The sequence below is a fragment of the Lupinus angustifolius genome, unplaced genomic scaffold, assembly GCF_001865875.1.
Source record: "Lupinus angustifolius cultivar Tanjil unplaced genomic scaffold, LupAngTanjil_v1.0 Scaffold_419, whole genome shotgun sequence".
In the NCBI taxonomy this organism is placed as follows: Eukaryota; Viridiplantae; Streptophyta; class Magnoliopsida; order Fabales; family Fabaceae; genus Lupinus; species Lupinus angustifolius.
In genome coordinates this window covers 181,911-200,575 of record NW_017727829.1, presented here as the reverse complement: position 1 = coordinate 200,575, position 18,665 = coordinate 181,911, and the positions used below count along the sequence as shown (strand labels likewise).

Sequence of the window (18,665 nt, the reverse complement as noted above, 5' to 3'; positions counted from 1 at the left end):
ATGGAAAATGGATAAGAGGACCATCCATGATGGATTCTCAAACAAATACACTTTTTTCACCAAAATTGAAAGATGGTGTTACGTCCCTTATCTCCTGCACAAGTGATTGAGGATCATAAGACTTTGAAGAAAGAAATTGAGGAGGAGAAAAAGGAAATAATGTGTAAAAAGGAAACTGAAAAAGAGGGAAGTGAGAATATTTTGGTTCTAAAACAGCCCCTACCCTCACTCCATGGTAAAGAAATTTTTTTTACTACTAACAAGTTTTTGCCTAGTTTTATTCACAAGATTTTGCAAGACTCTAGAGTGATCTTTATTAAAGAAGAAGAACATATTCATCCACACTTTTTGGAGGTTGACTTTTACATTGGGCAAGTTGTTCATATGGATGTGACTAGGACAAGCCTTGATGACTCAACTCTTACGGAGTTTTCTAAGGATGAATGTTTCCTCACAAAATTAATTTTTGGTGCATGTGTTATTGTTGGACTATTCATCATGGGTAAAAACCAATGATGAATATGTGGAGAATTGGTTCAAACAATTCAAGAAGATGGTCTTTGATCCAGGAGGTGATGGTACCTCAAATTTGAGGACAAATTCTTTTCAAGAAGGAGGGTCTGATGTAAACCAAGGGGGGCGACCTATGATTCTCGGAGGTCATGTTCTTGTGAAGAATTCATAGCATAGTTAGGTTTATTTTATTTGCATTTTTATTAATAAATGAGAATTTAATTCTCATGTAGTCTTAGGATTTATGTTTATTTTTCATTCAAGTATTTTAGTATTTAATTTGATGTATTTTGGGGATTGGGAAATTATTTATTTCCTTGTAATTTGGCATAGTAGTGGCTAAGTGGTGTAGCATAAACAAGGTGGCATGAAAATAGGAACAATGTAACAATTTCAGAACCAACTTGTGGCTATACTTAAGGGATGAAGAGAAGATGACCAAGTCCATTCAAGTAAGGAAATTCTATGATTAATTTGGTCAGATTAATTAGAGGAATTTTCAAGGCTAATTCAAATCTTCAACAACTCAATCCAACCGAAATTGATCAGATCAAATTATATTAGGCTTGTTAGGATTATGTTAGTTAGGATTTTATCTTCAAATTTCAATTTGTTAAATTAGATATTATCTTTATCCTTTCAGCAAGGCAAATCTGCCTATTTATAATTTTGTTTATTCATTAATAAAGTTAAGTTGAATTTGAGTTAAACCTTTGTGTTTTTGTTTAGTTGAGAGCACTTCTCCTAAACCTAGGTTGGCCGTGGCCACCATTAACAAGTTCTTATCAATTTTCCTTGCTTGTGGCGAACCTCATAGCTTATCAAGCTTCCACGCTTGTGGCGCTTCCCCCTTCTAATCTTTTCCATTTCCCTCACCAAAACAACCCCAAATTCCCACAATTCACCAAAAACGAATTACATTTTAAAAAGCTCAAGACTTCAAGCTAAAACGATCCTAATTCTAAGGCAGCCCCCTAGAGGTTGTCATCAAAAATTTCATTATTTTCTCCTATTTTATCATGCAAACATATCATAACTCTCCTAGGGATGTTGCCCGACACATTTGTGGCCTAATGGAGAATTGTAAAATGTCAGTTTTGTTTTTTTGTAAATATAATGTGATGTTTCTGTACAAATTATTGCTTTTTTATAATATTTAATTTGAAAAGTGAAAAATAAAAAATAAAAAGTAAAATTATTGATGAGAAACAATATTTTTTTGTAAATATAATATTTAATTTGTAAATATAATATTTTTTTGGTATAATGAAAATAAGAAACAAGGGAGAGATCTCAAATAAGGATTGACAAGCACTTGGAACAAAGAGAACCAATCTCAGCCATGTAATCAGCAACCGAATTAGCCTCTCTAATAACAAACTTCATGCCGACTACCCACTCAGGATTCAACTAAGATAGAACATTGTTGGCCACAGTCAAAATGCGAGTAATCCGAATTTGAATATCCTCAAAGATAATTTGAACAGCTTTGAGGCGGTCACTCTCTATAATTATTTTCCTGAAACCCATGTTCCACGTCAAAGATAAATCATGCTCCATTGCTAAAATTTCTACTAAAATAGAAGATCATTTTCTAAAGTTAGCTGAAAAACTAACCATCCAACGACTTCTGTTATCTCGAATAACACATCCCCTCCCATTATACAAGAGCTGCTGATACAATTACCTTCGATATTAAATTTGAAAAAACTCATCTCCAAAATTATTGATGAGATTGAATATAAATAAAAGCCTTCTGAATCAAATTAGTCATAAAGATCGATCTAGCATTTGATAGATTTGTATACTTCAGAATTGACACTAAGTCAATAACCAAATTCACCACCAAACATAGTAGATCAATTAACACACACATATAATATATATATATATTATTCGAGAAAAAAATATTTGATTAAAAAATAAGTTATATCCTTTATTTACTAAAATCATGACATGTGTCATATTTAATCATTTTAAAAAAAAAGACATTTTTAAAAACTAAAAGAATAGAAAACAATCATGATTTCAGTTGGAGGATATAATTTATCTCCTCATATCTATTTACTAAAATTATGACATGTGTCATATTTAATCATTTTAAAAAAAATAATTTTAAAAACTAAAAGAATAGAAAACAATCACGATTTCAGTTGGAGGATATAATTTATCTTCTCATATGAGGAAATATTGTATTCTTATATTATTTTATCTTAAACTCATGTTTCAAGTTCGAGTTCAACAATAATTCTATCCAACTCCAACAATATTTAGGGTTTGTTTGCAAGTTGAATTTTGGAAGAGAATAAATGAAAAATTGAAAGTTTGTGAGCCATGAATACATTCGTGAGATGACTCCAAACCTTCTCTTTTCTTTCATCCCTTCAAAAATTAAACTCATAAATATACCATTTAAGTAAATATATGATATAGAAAGCAATAAAACTGATTCAAATATTGTGCATTTGTGTGATGATTATAAGAAACAAAAAATCATAAATAGTTTCGACAAGGAATGGTTTTGTAAGCACACAAGTGCCTGGGTCCTAGCAGTGGCCAAATCAGCTAAAATTAATAATGAAGGACTCAGAAGGACATATAGTGAATGATGTCAAACAAATCATTGTGGGTCTCATAATTCTTTGTCCTCTCATTCATTCATTTTTTCTAGGACTCATGTCCCTTGCTTCTCAAAACAAGAAGGGTCCTGACAGAGAATGTTGGAAATTACTAATTTTGGAAGGGGATTTTGGGATTGTTTTTTTTTTTGTTATCAGATGTTTCATTTGATCTCATTTATTTATTAGTTTATAATTTTCTCTACCTTCTAGTGTATGAATTGAATATTAATTTGCATAGAAGTGAAGCATCTTTTGTTCTATTGAATAAGTGGTGAACCAACTTTATAAAATGAATATTGGGGTGCATTAATCTTTCAAATTTTAAATGAGAAGTTGTGTTGAAATATTACTACTTCTAAAAAAATCAAAATTAATAATTTTAAACTTAATTAAGAAATTATGTTGGTTCAAATATTACTTCTAAAAATCAATTTTTTAAAATTAATTTCAAAAGTTTTATTAGGCCAACACACCACTCCTGAGTAATCCAAATTTCTTAGTTCTAAGTGAGAAATGTGTGCAACTTCTTAATGAAATATTTTAAATTTATAGATAAATATCTATATCTATATTATATATAAAGGCAAAATATAGTGTAATTTTCATTTTAAAAAGATTTATATTATATATTTTAAAATGTATGTATTATAATTTATGCATTTTATACATTTTCAGTATATCATTCATATTTAATTATTATTGAATATTAAAAAAATACAAATAAATGATAAATAATATAAATAAATATTTACACTGTAATAATGCATATATATTATACTCCCATTATATTAATATTATATATTAATACGAGTTATGCACGTGTATGATTAATCATTTTTATTTGAGAAGAGTCCTGTAAATGCGCAATTAATACTTTAGAGTAATTTTGGTTGATAGTTAAAGCTCTGAATAATATAATGATTTGGACTTATCATTGAATAAGCAAATTACTTTTGACCTTCGGATTACATAGCATGTACTACAGCACTAGTTCGCATGCTAGGAGGCAATTTTCACTTAATGTGGATGTAAAATTACATTATGATACATCTAAAAATAAAAAAAATTCACAATAATCATCTCTTGTATTTATGATATGTGTTATATTTAACTATTTTATATAAAAATATTTCAAAAAACTAAAAATTAGAATAAATATCATAATTTTAGCAGTTGAATGAGATAACTTATATCTAGGCTGACAAAAAACTCGATCCGTGAAAATGCAATAGGTATTCACAATAATAACTTTTAGATAAGAACGAGTTTTATGATACCCACAAATTTATAAATTTAGTTTTTAATTAAATTTTTATATATATTATAGTTTTTTATTATTATTTTAAGATTATATATCATTATGATTTATTACTATTTCATAATAAATTACACATATTTGACTATAATTATAAATATCACATTATTTATGTAATAATTATTTTTACATATTTAATTATTAAAGTTATATAAATATATAATAAAAATTAAAAACTCGTTAGATACTCGTAAATACTTGTTATCTGTATAGTATCCATAAATATTATGGATTTGAGAACGAGAAAGTACTACTTACGTCCACGGTTGACATTCCTACTTATATCATCATATTAGTAGTTACTTTATTATGTAAAACTAAATAAAAGTTGAGAATCTTTTAGTATTATAATACATTAAATTTTAATGACAAGATAATTTTATTCACAGAAATCACAATTAATCTTTTTCATTGTCTTCAGGGGTTTGATTTTCTTTTTTTTATTTATTCCCCATCCATGCAAATAATGTCCAAGTTGGCCCTAAATATACATATATTTCTTACATTATATATGATATATGACAATGTATGTAAGACTCCTGCTTAATAAGATATGAGGAGAGGCACAACTAATATTAAATAAGTGGAGAAGATATTTGGAGAAACTATATTATTTAATCAGTTTCTTTAGCATGAGATATTCACAAGCAACTTTATTGCACTAATATGTACTAGTTTTTGTGTTATCAAAATTTTCCATTTAATTTTGGAGAAAAGAAAATTCAACCTAATGATAAACAAATTGACACATTGATGTTGCACTGCATGCATATCTGGCCTCAGAAATCATACTCCTGATTCTTCAGTTATAGTACCATAAGAGTGGGACACTAGAAGAATAATATAAAGGGTAAATATAAAGTCTACCTTTCCTTCATTCATGTAGTGTTTTAGCATAAAACACATTTTGTTACATACACCACCTACTTCACCCACTTGAAACTAGCCAAAGTTATTTTGATCTATGTTATAGAGCCATTTATTATTGAAATTAAACAACTATATATATTTGTTATTGTTTTATGACCAAATGAAAGTGATCTTAACATGATAACTTTGGGGTGTAGTGGTCCAAAGAATGAGAAGATGCAGAAGAATCTAAGTACACAGCTAGCTGTTGCTGTAAGGAGTATTCAGTGGAGTTATGGGATTTTCTGGGCATCTTCAACCTCCCAACAAGGGTACAAAAACACACATCTTTAGAGTTTTGTTATATTAAGTCTTCTCTAGTATAATATTTGTTTTCTCTTGACTTCATTGCTCTCCTTTCTTGGTTCAGGTTATAGTTGAATCTTAAAGGTTTGGTAATTGTGATGATTTTTGAATCTTATGTGAAAATGAACATCATCTGTATGACAACTTTTGAGACTTACATATTTCAATATTCATGCAACATAAAAATAATGATATGATGCATGAGTTTTTATTTTTGTTGATAAATATGTTTTCTCACCTAGTGGGATAAATGTTTGGTTATTGTTCATAATTACATTTTGAAAATTCTGTGTCAGAACTAATGGTTGAGTTTTATAATGGTGGATTTAAGGGATGAACTAATCTTGAGTTATAAAAAGAAAGAATGTAAATTTGTTCTACAAACTTGGACAGGAGAATGAAAATTTAAAATGGAGCTAAACAAATGTAAATTGGAAACCTGATGCATTTTCATTATATGTAATAATGATATTAAAATAAGGAACAAGCTTTATGTATTGTATGCATATATGTAATGTTACTATCTATTTCGGAAATAAGTCTCACATCGTCTGTCCGGTTCTCCTTGGAATGGTTTAAATACCTATTGGACTAATCGTCTCATTACCAATTGATTTTGAGATGGAACCTCAACATGGTATTAGAGCCGAAACCCAACTTCTTTCCTATTGTCATGGTCCAATAAAAAGCAACCTTTCACCTAGTCCAACATATTTTTCTGGAGCGGGCATGTCAGAAAGTAAATCTCAGATCCCCGTTCTCCTACCCATGGTTTAAATACCTATAGTACATGGTTTAATTAAATACCTTAACACTACTTACTCTTATGTAATGTGAATCATGTGATGAACAGATTACTGGAATGGAAGGATGGATACTATAATGGAGACATAAAGACAAGGAAGACAGTTCGAAGCATGATTGAAAATAAGGGTGATCAAATAGGCCTACAAAGGAGTGAACAACTGAGAGAATTATACAAGTTTCTTCTTGTAGGTGAATCTGATCCACAAACTAAAAGACCTTCTGATGCATTATCACCAGAGGATCTTTCTGACTCTGAGTGGTATTACTTGGTTTGCATGTCCTTTGTATTCAATCCTAATAGAAGGTACCATGATCTCATCTCATTCAACTCTTCTTCATTTTTTGTTAATTCCTTAATATATGTTTTTTTAAGTATGTTTCAACATTGTAGAGTATTCTTTTTCTTGTGACAGTTTACCTGGAAGAGCACTAGAAATTGGTGAAACAATTTGGTTATGCAATGCTCAACATGCAGATAATAAAGTTTTCTCTCGTTCTTTGCTAGCAAAGGTTAGATTTTACCTATACATTTATTTTTGTTTATTTATTTATTGGTGAGCTTGGCGCAATGATAAGGTGGTCACAGGTTCAAATCCTGCAGACAGCTTTTTCGCTTGTTGAGTAAGACTTTGTACATCTACCATCCTCAGACCCCACTAGGTGGAGCTTCGTATACTGAGCTGCCCTTTTTTCCATATAACATATCCCTGAAGTGATAGCTAGATGATTTTTTCAAGATATATAGAAAACTGACTTTCTTTATCTTTATAACAACTCTTTCATTGGACATGGGCTTCAATTGATGTTCTCAGAGTGCCTCAATCCAGGTATGAAAATCTTAGTAGAGAATAGACATTACAAATTGTAGAGCCTTTTCTATATAAGGCTATAGTTTCTTCCCTACACATAATATGCAACCAAATCAGAAAACATGTTAATTTTCACAGTAGAAGTTCTTCATGTCTTCTCAACCAAAAAGTTGATAAATATCATTGATATTAATGTTCATACTGTGTTAATACTTATTTTCCAGACTGTGGTGTGTTTTCCCTATCTTGAAGGCGTTATCGAGATCGGAACAACTGAACTGGTAATCAATTCTCCTTTTCCATTGTTTTCTTCTTCCACAAATTACTTTCTTTGCCTTATAAATCTCATTTATCCATATGAAGAAATGAAGGAGATAACTTGTGTTAATAGTAAATATATTTTCTCTTTGTTTTGTTACTTATTGAAGGAACCAGAGGATCCTAACCTCATTCACCATGTCAAGGCTTGCTTCTTAGAAATCTCAAAGCCTATTTGTTCTGATAAACTTTCCTCTGCCCTTAATAAACCAGAAGATGATGATGAATATCCAACATACACCAAGCATGACCATGAGATATTAGATACAGTGGTTGTAAAAGAAGTGCAAGAAGAGAAAAATGAATATTCTCCTGATGGATTTTCCAATGGTTGTGAGAACCATTTCAGGTTGCAAAAATCCATAATTGAAGGCATCAATGATGGGTCTTCTCAAGTTCAACTCATTGACTATGACTTAAGCAATGATTCATTAGATTCATTGAGTTCTTATGATTGCATGCAAGAAGCTTCTGAGAACCAAAATGTTAGCCAAATTCAACTAAGGGAACTTGAAAGTTCTGATGAAGAATTGTACTATACAAGAACTCTATGTGCTGTTTTAGGAAATTCAGCTACATTAAGACACAATCCTAGTTTCTCTAATTGTAAATCAAGTTTTGTGAAATGGAAAAAAGGAGTAAATTCTGAAAGGAAAGGGCCAAGGTTGGACCAAAGCATGCTAAAGAAGAGTTTGTTTGTTGTCCCTTTTATGGATAGAAGTTGCTTCTCTCTCAAGTCACAAAAAGAAAATGTATTTTCTTACAAAAATAGAGAAACTACAAATTGTCAGGTTCTTAAGTCTGTGGTCCCTTCTTCTATAAGCAAGGTATATACTTATCATTTGATAAAATTAATGTTACCATTGGATGTGTGAGACATCACTTATGTTGTTGGAAAGTGCATGCTACAATGCTATTGTCAATGGATCATTTCTTTCCCAACACATTTCACCTAGAACCTTTAGCTATTTAATATAAGCCCAAATTTGATTTCTGTATTTGTTACACCTCTAACATGAAACCTTTTTTTTTTCTTTCTAAAATTTGATTTATGTATATGATAGTAATAGCATAGTTTAAACTCAGCCATGGTTTACAGCTCTACTACTAATACCTTATTGACCATTTTTATTTATTTATAATTGAGACTCACTCTAAACCCTAGATCATGGAGTTGAGGCTCGGCGGTAAGATTGTTTGCTTGTAAACTTGTTTGCCCTCAATTAGTGGTAAGATTGTTTGTCATGCGACCTGGAGGTCATGGTTCAAATCCTGAAAACAACTTCTTTGCTTATGAGAATAAGTTTGTGTACATTTACCTTCTCTAAATACCACTAGGTAGAGCCTCGTGCATTGTATGGACATTTTTTTCATGATGCCACTTTGTAAATATTGAAATATTTTCTAACACCATGACTTGCTAAACATATCTAGGTGGACAAAATTTCAATCCTTGGTGAAATAATCAAATACTTGAAAGAGCTTGAGGCAAGAGTGAAAGAGCTAGAATCTTACATGGACATTTCAGATTCTGCAGCAAGAAGCAGAAAAAAATGTCAAGATGTGCTAGAGCAGATATCAGATAACTATGGAGCTAGAAAGATTTACAAGGGAATGAAACCTTTGAAGAATAAGAGAAAGGCTTGTGATATAGGTCAGAAAGACACAGAGATAGAAATAATGTTTAATGAAGAAGCTAAGCCATTGGATGTGAAAGTTGACAAGAAGGAAGAAGAAGTTATGATTGAGATGAAATGTATTTATAGAGAATACATATTGCATGATATTATGGATGCCATAAACAATCTGTATTTAGATGCACACACAGTTGAATCATCAACAGTTGATGGTGTTCTCAAGTTGGCACTTAAAGCTAAGGTTTGTCATTCTAATTTGTTTCAAATTCTCATGCTACTCCTTGAAGGATATAATGCTATTTTCCTACTCTTTATATGATATAATTGTGGGGTCTGGGTGTGAGAAGAAAGTAAAAATCTCTTACACCGTCAATTTACATAATTTTCTCAATGAATATTGTATTTACACCCAAATATTTGTGACAATTTGAATCAATTAAAAACACTCAATAGGCATATGGATGTGCTAAAGCATGTAATATCTTGGCAGAGCTCTCAGGATGTAGATACAATTGATGAATCCTATTAACAAATTCTCTTGTCTTTTTTCTATTGTTTTTTATGGCCAATTTTGTGCAACGGTCGCTTTCGTACTAAAGCTCCTTCCAAATTTCTAAGTATTCTTGATGGCTGAAATAAAGTTCACATTTTGTGTTTTTTCCTTTAAAAGTAGTGTACTCTTGTAGAATATGTGATTATTCCTTTTTCATTAAACTCAATTTTAGACAATAATAAATTATGGAAATTGCTTATTGTTGATTTTGCATAATGTGTTAAAAATCCACCTTGTTCACCATTTTTTCTGGTTTAGTCCCTTGAAGGGATGACATGAGTATGCTAATTTTAGGTTAGGACATCATCAAAATATCCTAGATTATTGTAGTGGTTTCTGAATAACTTTAGAAAGTCTTATTTGAAATTCAGTTTGTGTAATACTTGTCCACTCCCTTCAAACATTGTTGTGACTTTTAGAACTTTGTTTCAGTTTCGAGGAGCAGCAACAGCACCATCAAGGATGATCAAAGAAGCACTTTGGAAAGTTTCTGGAAATATTTGAGTTGTTTATTTGTATTTTGGGTGTTAAATCTATGCACGGGTGAGTATAAAAATTTATACATAATCATTAATCAATATATTTTCTACCATTCAATTCAATTGTATTACTTTATACTCAAATATGAATGAAAATGATAGTGTAAGAAACTCTTGTGTACAGTGCATACGTTTTTTCTCTTTATTTTTATTGCATGTAGTAAATATTTCAGATTATGTTTGTATATCTAGAACTTTGATTTGCTTTCTTACTATATGAACCTTAATTGCTAACTTGTGGAGTTATAAGAATTAAGGCCCTACATTACTAATTTTGACCTTAACTGCTGACTTGTTGGACGCAAATACAGTTTGGTTTCCATATCTTTTGACTTCATTATCACTAATCTTGCCAATTTCATGTGATATATTACAAAATAGTATACCTACATTACTAGATTTTGTTATTGCATACCAATGGTTCAAGTGGCACGGAAGGGGATCATCTCTCTTTAACGGTGTCTATTTCCTGTCCAAACCAATCATAGACTAACGTGTGGATAAAATAAACATTTTAAAAGCAAAAAGTAATAAAATGAAGCACTCTCATTGACTTGGGACGTGAAGTGGAAACCATTTGGGACATGTGATCTCCATCCCAAGTGGTACATGCTTGATTCCGCTTAAGCAAGGTCTCGGGTTTGAGTATCGTGGATAGAAAAAATACTTGCTGAGAGGGTTAGCCCTACATACATGTGCCCGGTTCGGATAAGATTTCCTCCCGTACGAAGAAAGATACACGTGAGAAATAAAAAAAATTCAATTATTGCATGAGGGGAGAATCCTTTATAGCTTGTTAGGAATCATTATTTGTATCTTTTAAAGAAGAAAAATACAATGGCATTAGTTTGTATATTTTGCATTCTCTGCCTTGAAAATTTCTAAATGTTTAAGGTAGTAGCATGAGAGTGTTTTTCTTCTGGAAAAAATCTTAATAGTTACCTTAAGGCAGCATGTGAAAGTTTCTTTTCTTATCAAACTTTGATTTTAGTCCATTGTCTTTTTTATTTTAGTTTTTACTTTTTCTGCAATTATGTTAACACTTTCCATTCAAAACTAATGTTATTGACCAATTAAAAAACATTCAGAAAATGTAAGGACTAAAACCATAGAAATAAAAGTTTAGAGACTAAAATTAAAATTCGATACTTTTATGGGGATAGAAAAAATATTTAAACTTTTTAAAAAGCCCACATGTTACCGTAAATTAATGTCAACAACCAAAAAACACACACATGTAGCACAAAACATGAGCCAAAATTGAAAACAATTGAGAAATATGGAAGAATAGCAAATTTCTTGAACGGGGAATGAGGGATTACAGGAACACATTTTCGGTCTCAAAAAATGTATTATTGTGTGTGCCACTCATTTATGATTGATTGGAAATATATATTTAAATTAAAAATTTAATAGCTAAATATTTTTTTGATCAATCATAAATAGTAGCACATAGAGTTATACACTTTTAATACTGAAGATGTTATCCCAATTATGGATGAGGAAAGATAAAATTGAAATGAACAAGTGGGGGAAATAAATGAGAAATCGTAAAGTGATTATGTTGGACATATAAGTCTAAATTGATAATCTAGTTCTTTGGACACATAAGCCTTTAGATGCATTGTCAATATGAATGACTTTGCTTATTGGATGTACTTTTTTGGGGACATAAATCCAACATATTTATATTTTAAGTATTGTATATAGTGTTTATCATATAAGCCAATTTAACTATAAACACTATAACACATACATATGTATAAGAGTGAGTAGGATCTGACTCTATCTATTTATTCGACTTGATTCAATCATGATCACACCCAATAGAATCAGGTCTCATCAGGTCTAGGTTTAAGTTCAAAAATTAGACTTAGTCAATATTTATAGTCAGGTATGGAATAAATATGACCCGACTCACACCTGTCTTATGGTTACTCCTTATCATATTTGTATGTGTCTCTATTTAATTATGTATACATATTTGGAAAATGATAAAATGACAAACATATTTTTTTCCTCAAATCTTTAAACATGCACAACCAAAATTATCACAATCTGTATATAAACTCAACTAAAACCTGCATCCCACATACATCAGTTTATAAACTACAAACTGTAAATTGTATCTTTCAAACTAAAAAGTATCACAATCACGCGACTGAAAATTATAGAAGATATTGAAAATTTCAGAATAATTTAAACTGTCAAGTGTCAACATAAGCTGAAGTGTCCTTCACTCTCGTAGTAATAGTCCTTCACTATCCAGAAGAATTAAACAATGAAAAAAAGGTAAGGAATAAAGATCATATGATAAGTGATGTGAATATGTTGTGTGAGCTTGTAGGTAATGATATGTACTTATTCAACTATTCTTCATATATAACTATAAGGGACGAGACAGACCCAGACATAAACCCAAACTCATCTTTTTTTGACGATGAGTCTATCCCTTTTAATCGGGTCTGTCATTTTTTATTTATTTAAACGGGTCAGACCCGTCCCTAACTCATCGGGTTGAAATGGGTATACGGGCAGGCCGAATCTTACTCACCCCTAATTTTATCAAAGATAAACGTATGATTGGATATTGAAATAGAGATTTCAAATTGATACAAACACACCTCATTATAATAAAAAACATGTTATATCTTTATAGTTGAATCATATCATATATCATCTATACTATACAAATTTAATCATTTGTATACATTCAAAATCCCAGGAATTAGATAACGTTCATTACAGAACCATTTTCGCTCAAACAAAAAGGATGATAAGAAGCTTGCTTCAGTTTCCTACCTACTTGGTTGGTTCCTTTTCTAATTTTAATAATGACTGAGTTAAGTGAATTTATGGTCCTCACCTACAATATGAGGGGCTTTTAATATGGATTTTACTTCTGTTGTTAGGGAACCGGTAAGGCAACACAATATACTTTAGTTGTTTATGACACACATGTTGTTTCTTGAAGACATCAATTTTCAAAAAGGTTTGGGTAGAAGGTTTAGGAAGTTCATAGACATTCAGATAATTGAGCTATGAAAAAATCCGAAATATTTTCTTCCCCTTTCGTCTTTTTTAAAACTCAACTCTCAAACAAATGCTTAATGTTAAGATATGACTAATCTAACTTAGAAAGTGTGTTGCTCCACGGTGGGTTAGTCTTAATGGGGAAGACTGGCTAATTTGACAACAAAATATTTTAATGTTTTAAGGATTTTTTGGTGTTCCAAATTAGGAGAAACTGTTGGGAATGCTTGAAATATGTTATTGTATTAGTCTCACATTGTGTAGTATTGGAATAGAGTAGAGCAATCAATGTTATATATTGGACTCAAGTCCCTTGTTATAATGTGCACCAGATATAAACATCTAATAGAAATACCCCATGGGCAGGGCATGTGGGCCCATAGGTGTGCTAGGGTTTGTAATCCTTATTCTCTAATAATATCTTGGTAGCCGCTCAGCGCTCCCGGAGACGTAGGCACAATTGGCCGAACCCCGTTAACAAATTCTCTTGTTTCTTCTCTTCTATTTACTCGTATGTCCTTTATAAGGCGTGATGGCTAGACAAGGTGCATCAAAGGTAATGGCAAAGATAGAGTAGATGAGTTGAAGAATAAGGAAACATGGTAGAATTGTGGTGTGGGCGTTGTATATGTTGATCCAGAATCCCAGAAATTCATGTACTGGATTAGGATCAAGGTGGAGATAGAGACTCATGTGTTGAGTTTGACCCAGAGATAGGTGCTATAGAGACTCATGTGTTGAGTTTGACCTAGAGACAGGTGCTGACAATATCTCTCTAGATGTTGAGATAATGTTCTCATTTAAGATGAGAAGTGGAATATCCTAATGACATGTCAGAGATGTCATAGTGAAGGATGTTAATTGTTAGCAGATGCACAAAAGCACAGAGGCGCTGACTGACTTTGATGTAGGGTGTAACATGGGCATTGGCTTTGATGCAAGTTGTAACACGAGTATTGTTAGAGATGCAGGGGTGTAACATGGGCATTGACTTGGATGCAAGGATATGACACATACATTAGTTAGCATTGACGCAGGGTGTGCGCTGTGGGTATACTCCTTATGGTGGAGTATGATAGTTCTTTTGAACTAGGATTGTCGGAGTAGACAATGGTGGTAGCGATTGAGGCTTTCCAAGGAAGCTCCAAGGTTCAGTTTGACTGAGTATTGAAGAGGACGATTGTTGGTGAACNTTATTTCAATCAAGGTGGAGATTGTTGGGAATGCTTGAAATATGTTATTGTATTAGTCTCACATTGTGTAGTATTGGAATAGAGTAGAGCAATCAATGTTATATATTGGACTCAAGTCCCTTGTTATAATGTGCACCAGATATAAACACCTAATAGAAATACCCCATGGGCAGGTGGGCCCATAGGTGTGCTAGGGTTTGTAATCCTTATCTCTAATAATATCTTGGTAGCCGCTCAGCGCTCCCGGGGACGTAGGCACAATTGGCCGAACCCCGTTAACAAATTCTCTTGTTTCTTCTCTTCTATTTACTCGTATGTCCTTTATTTGATTGCTTGTGGCCAACACTGCGCAACGATCGCTTCCGCTGCACCAATAGAAGCAAATTGAAAATAAATAAAACTTTTCAAACCACCTTCAAACGGAAAAATAAATGATAAATCTACAAAATAAAAGTATATAGGATGTTTTCAACGAAATGCTCTATTATACTGTTTTGTGTCACTATATGTACCGTACAATATTATTAGCCAGAAAAATATTTAACAATTGTAATTTTAATTTCAATATTTGTTTTTCAACTAATCAGAAATGAGGATACATAGAGTGATACGAAAAATGAGAAAATGGATGTGCTCAATGTTTCAATTATTTATATTCTATTATGTTAATTTCATCCAAACAAATAAATCCTAGTCAAAGGTCCAAATACAAGATATTAGTACTAAATTTAAAAAAAAATGTTGAAATACTACTTAAAAAAGACACAAAGAAAAACTTAAACCAACTGTATATAATAATAATTTAGGTGCTATTTTTAGGTACTTAATTTTTAATAAAGATATAATATAGAAAATCAAATATAATATCAACAAAACTTAAAAGTTAGTGGATGATGGAATTTTTAAGTATAAATAAAAGTCCAATTTGTATAAAAATGTAAGTTTTATTGGAAGAGACATCTGCTACACTAATATCGGCATTTTAACATGAATTAACCTTTATATGCAACCAAAATTATACAATATAATATTTTGTATACATATTTTATTTTCACTAGTAAACGGTTACCCTTCTGATTTTTTATTTGAAAACAAAAAAGATTAACTTGAATTAATCATGAAATTCAAAATAAGAAAAGAATATAATATTTGTATTATTAATATAATATAAAGATTTACACATATTCAATACATCATCTATTTATATTATTTTTCAAGAGTAAATAATAATTAAAAATAAATCTAATAAAAATATGGTTGGGATGGGGGAGAATTGAACACACATGGAGTATGTGGAGCACATTTATTTTGTCACAATTTTATGTCATTTCATGTGCTAGAAGATGTTATTGATATAAAAAATATAAAATAATTATAATTTTAACTTAAATAATTTTTTCCAAGTAATCAGAGTTGATGATACATAAAGTAATACAAAAAATGGGAAAATAAATATGGTTACTTAAGCCACCATGTTATAAAAGGAAGAACATCTGCTGTCCCATAAAAGTGTATCACTCCATATGCCATTATTTATGATTGGTAAAAAAATACTTAATAATTACTTTTTTAACTTAAATGTATTTTTTTATAACTAATCACATGGAATGATACACTTTGTGGTAGAACAAATGTCCTCCCATTATAAAGTCATGCAAGCAATCGCCTACCACACCACACCACGTGAGAGCCTAACTTTTCATCCGAAATTCCCATACACCCTCATTAAAACGCATCACTATTGGTTGAACCTCCACGTGTCAACTCCTTAACCCTACACTACCCCACACTGGATTCCACAGTATATATATCTCTTAAGAGCTTGCGATAGTTTTTCAGAAAACCGAATTCTCTCCGTAAAGTTGAGATCACTGAATTCTCTCTGAGAAATGGAAAAGGAGAAAGGTAACTAAATAAAAAATGAAAATGCTCTGTTTGGATACTGAGAAAATTAAATTAATGGCGTTTTCTTTGCTTTTCTCAGCAACCAAAAGCGAGAATGAGGAATTTAATAGCTAACAACTTTTTTTTTGGTTCTTTGTTTATTTTTTATTTTGATTTGTGTGAGTTTGTGAAATGATTTTTGTTTTGTTTCGTTTGATGTTTGCAGTGATTGAGTTTTTCGGATGCGTTCCTCTACTACAGAGGCTTCCTAGCGCATCTCTCAGGAAGGTATCTGAGCTCGTGGTTTTCAAACACTATGGTACTTATTCTAGATTTTAGAATATAATGTTTTAAATTGCGATTGTAGTAGTAGAAATTGTGGATAATTATACGAGACCCGGTTACAATGCAGTGTGGATAGTTCAAAATCGCAATATTGTGCTTGCAATAGTAGTTGAGCATCACAATTTTAAAGTATGTTGAAAACTTTATCGAAAATATGTTGGGAGATTTGTTCTTGTATGAGTCTCAGTGCAACGGTAGGTTGCTTGCCTTGTGACTTGGAGGTCATGAGTTCAAATCCTGAAAAAACAACCTATTCGCTTGTGATAGTGAGGCTGCATATATCTACCTTTCACGAACCCACTAGATGGAAGCCTCGTATACCATCGCTTTTTTATTTAGTTTTTGTGTTACATCTCATTCCTATCATCGTGTGCTAGTTAATAGAGTACATAGTAGTATGCGAATTTGAAACTTCTAATTTTAGTATTTAGAACTGCCACAATCAATTGGAAGATACATGCATTAATGTTTTGAATTCTCAATTGATGGGTTGTTTTGTAGAGCAAGGAGAGTATGTTGTTCGAGAGGGTGAACCCGGGGATGGCATGTACTTCATATGGGAAGGACAGGTATGATTATGTTTTAATGTAACAGGCCTTTGATAAACAAAAACCACACAACTAGGTTTCATACTTTCATTGCATTGCTTGTGAATTTTGTAGGTTTTTTTTAATATAATGCTGCACTGACCTATAGGCAAATTTATTAATGACTTAGAATTGGAGAGAGCCTCTATTGCCACTCTTATTTGTCTATTGCACTCATCTCCAACTAATTTTTTTCACCTTTTCCTATGATGTCTTATATTAAAGAGTTGAGTGAACTTAGTTATCTATTGTCACTTAGCCACTTCTATACCTATTCACATTTCTGAAAGATCTAAATAATATTTCCCTATCTCCAGCTATTGCACATTATTTTTCTTCTTTCTTTCCTATTTCCCTTCCAAACAGAAAAATCATGTTCATCCTGAGTTTTGGTTTTATCCCAATGATGAAGAGTTGCTCCTTCATTACCTTGACAATATGATCCCATATGAGGAAGTTTTGAAGGGTACCTTGGAGGAAATCGAGTGGCAAACATGAAAGTCATGACTGAATCCTGGTACAGACACGTGCGCACATACACATTATCTTCCTTGCTTGATCTTGTTATTTTTAGCTTGTCCTTGAAAAATCTTCGTTTCATACTGCACAAAGCCTCTTCTATTTGGTTTACCATATTAAGATTATCCTCCTTTCCTTTTTGTTGCTTATCTTTTGTCTAATGAATATATAAATCACATAAGCTACTTCACATTCACAAAAAGTGTATAGTTTAATCCCTGTCTTCTTAGAGACACGGTGTCTCCACCTGTGGTACTGGCTTCATAAACTTGCTCAAATAACCTATGCAAAACAATTTGGAAATTTAGAGTACATAAGCACAGAAAGTAGGGTCTGGTACTACACATCGAAAACCAAAATTGAATTTATATATTTTCTGCAGCAATCTTTATATTTGAAATTAATTACTGTAATTTTAATCAGAAATTTGGATAGGTGTTGAGTCTCATCAACCACTGTTTACTATTTAGTGAAGTGCATTATAGAAAATGAGAAAAAAAGTTTGTTGGAAAAAGTGGCAATAGACTAATTGGGTGAGTTGTTATACTTGTAATGATTATTTTTATCGTCTTGTTTTTGGGGTTTTCAAGGTATTACATGCATTAAATTTTAATTTAATACTTTCTATTTTAATTCCTTAACAGGGGAACTTATTATCATTTACCCTTTTATGTAGCATTAAATTTCACATTGTTGATCCATATAATAGAACATTATGGCGTCATTAGATCCATGTAGCTGACCCTACATCGTGGGACTAAGGCTTGGTTGTTGTAG

The 18,665-nt window shown here is 31.5% G+C and overlaps 2 protein-coding genes across 5 annotated transcripts in view; both read left to right on the top strand.

The window, feature by feature from the left end:
• Positions 1-727: 727 nt before the first annotated feature.
• Positions 728-18,665, top strand: part of LOC109341269 (acyl-CoA thioesterase 2-like) — a 31,216-nt gene continuing 13,278 nt past the window's right edge. The window contains exons 1-4 of one of the 3 annotated variants that reach the window (XM_019579130.1): positions 728-742; positions 16,393-16,458; positions 16,664-16,756; positions 17,284-17,351. In XM_019579130.1, coding sequence (XP_019434675.1) covers positions 16,443-16,458; positions 16,664-16,756; positions 17,284-17,351 — 177 coding nt within the window. In that variant the 5' untranslated portion in view covers positions 728-742; positions 16,393-16,442. Of the gene's footprint in view, positions 743-16,392; positions 16,459-16,663; positions 16,757-17,283; positions 17,352-18,665 lie in introns of those variants that run through there. The other 2 variants (XM_019579132.1, XM_019579131.1) reach the window with 2 other exon arrangements.
• Positions 5,123-10,314, top strand: LOC109341268 (transcription factor EGL1-like). 2 transcript variants are annotated; one of them, XM_019579129.1, is made up of 8 exons: positions 5,123-5,630; positions 6,518-6,775; positions 6,885-6,981; positions 7,284-7,298; positions 7,505-7,561; positions 7,709-8,389; positions 9,033-9,476; positions 10,221-10,314. In XM_019579129.1, the coding sequence occupies exons 1-8, from the start codon at positions 5,497-5,499 to the stop codon at positions 10,290-10,292; spliced, it is 1,758 nt and encodes a 585-aa protein (XP_019434674.1). In that variant the 5' UTR covers positions 5,123-5,496; the 3' UTR covers positions 10,293-10,314. The 2 variants fall into 2 exon arrangements, with proteins under 2 accessions (XP_019434674.1, XP_019434673.1); XM_019579128.1 differs by having other exon boundaries at positions 5,124-5,630; positions 7,709-8,425.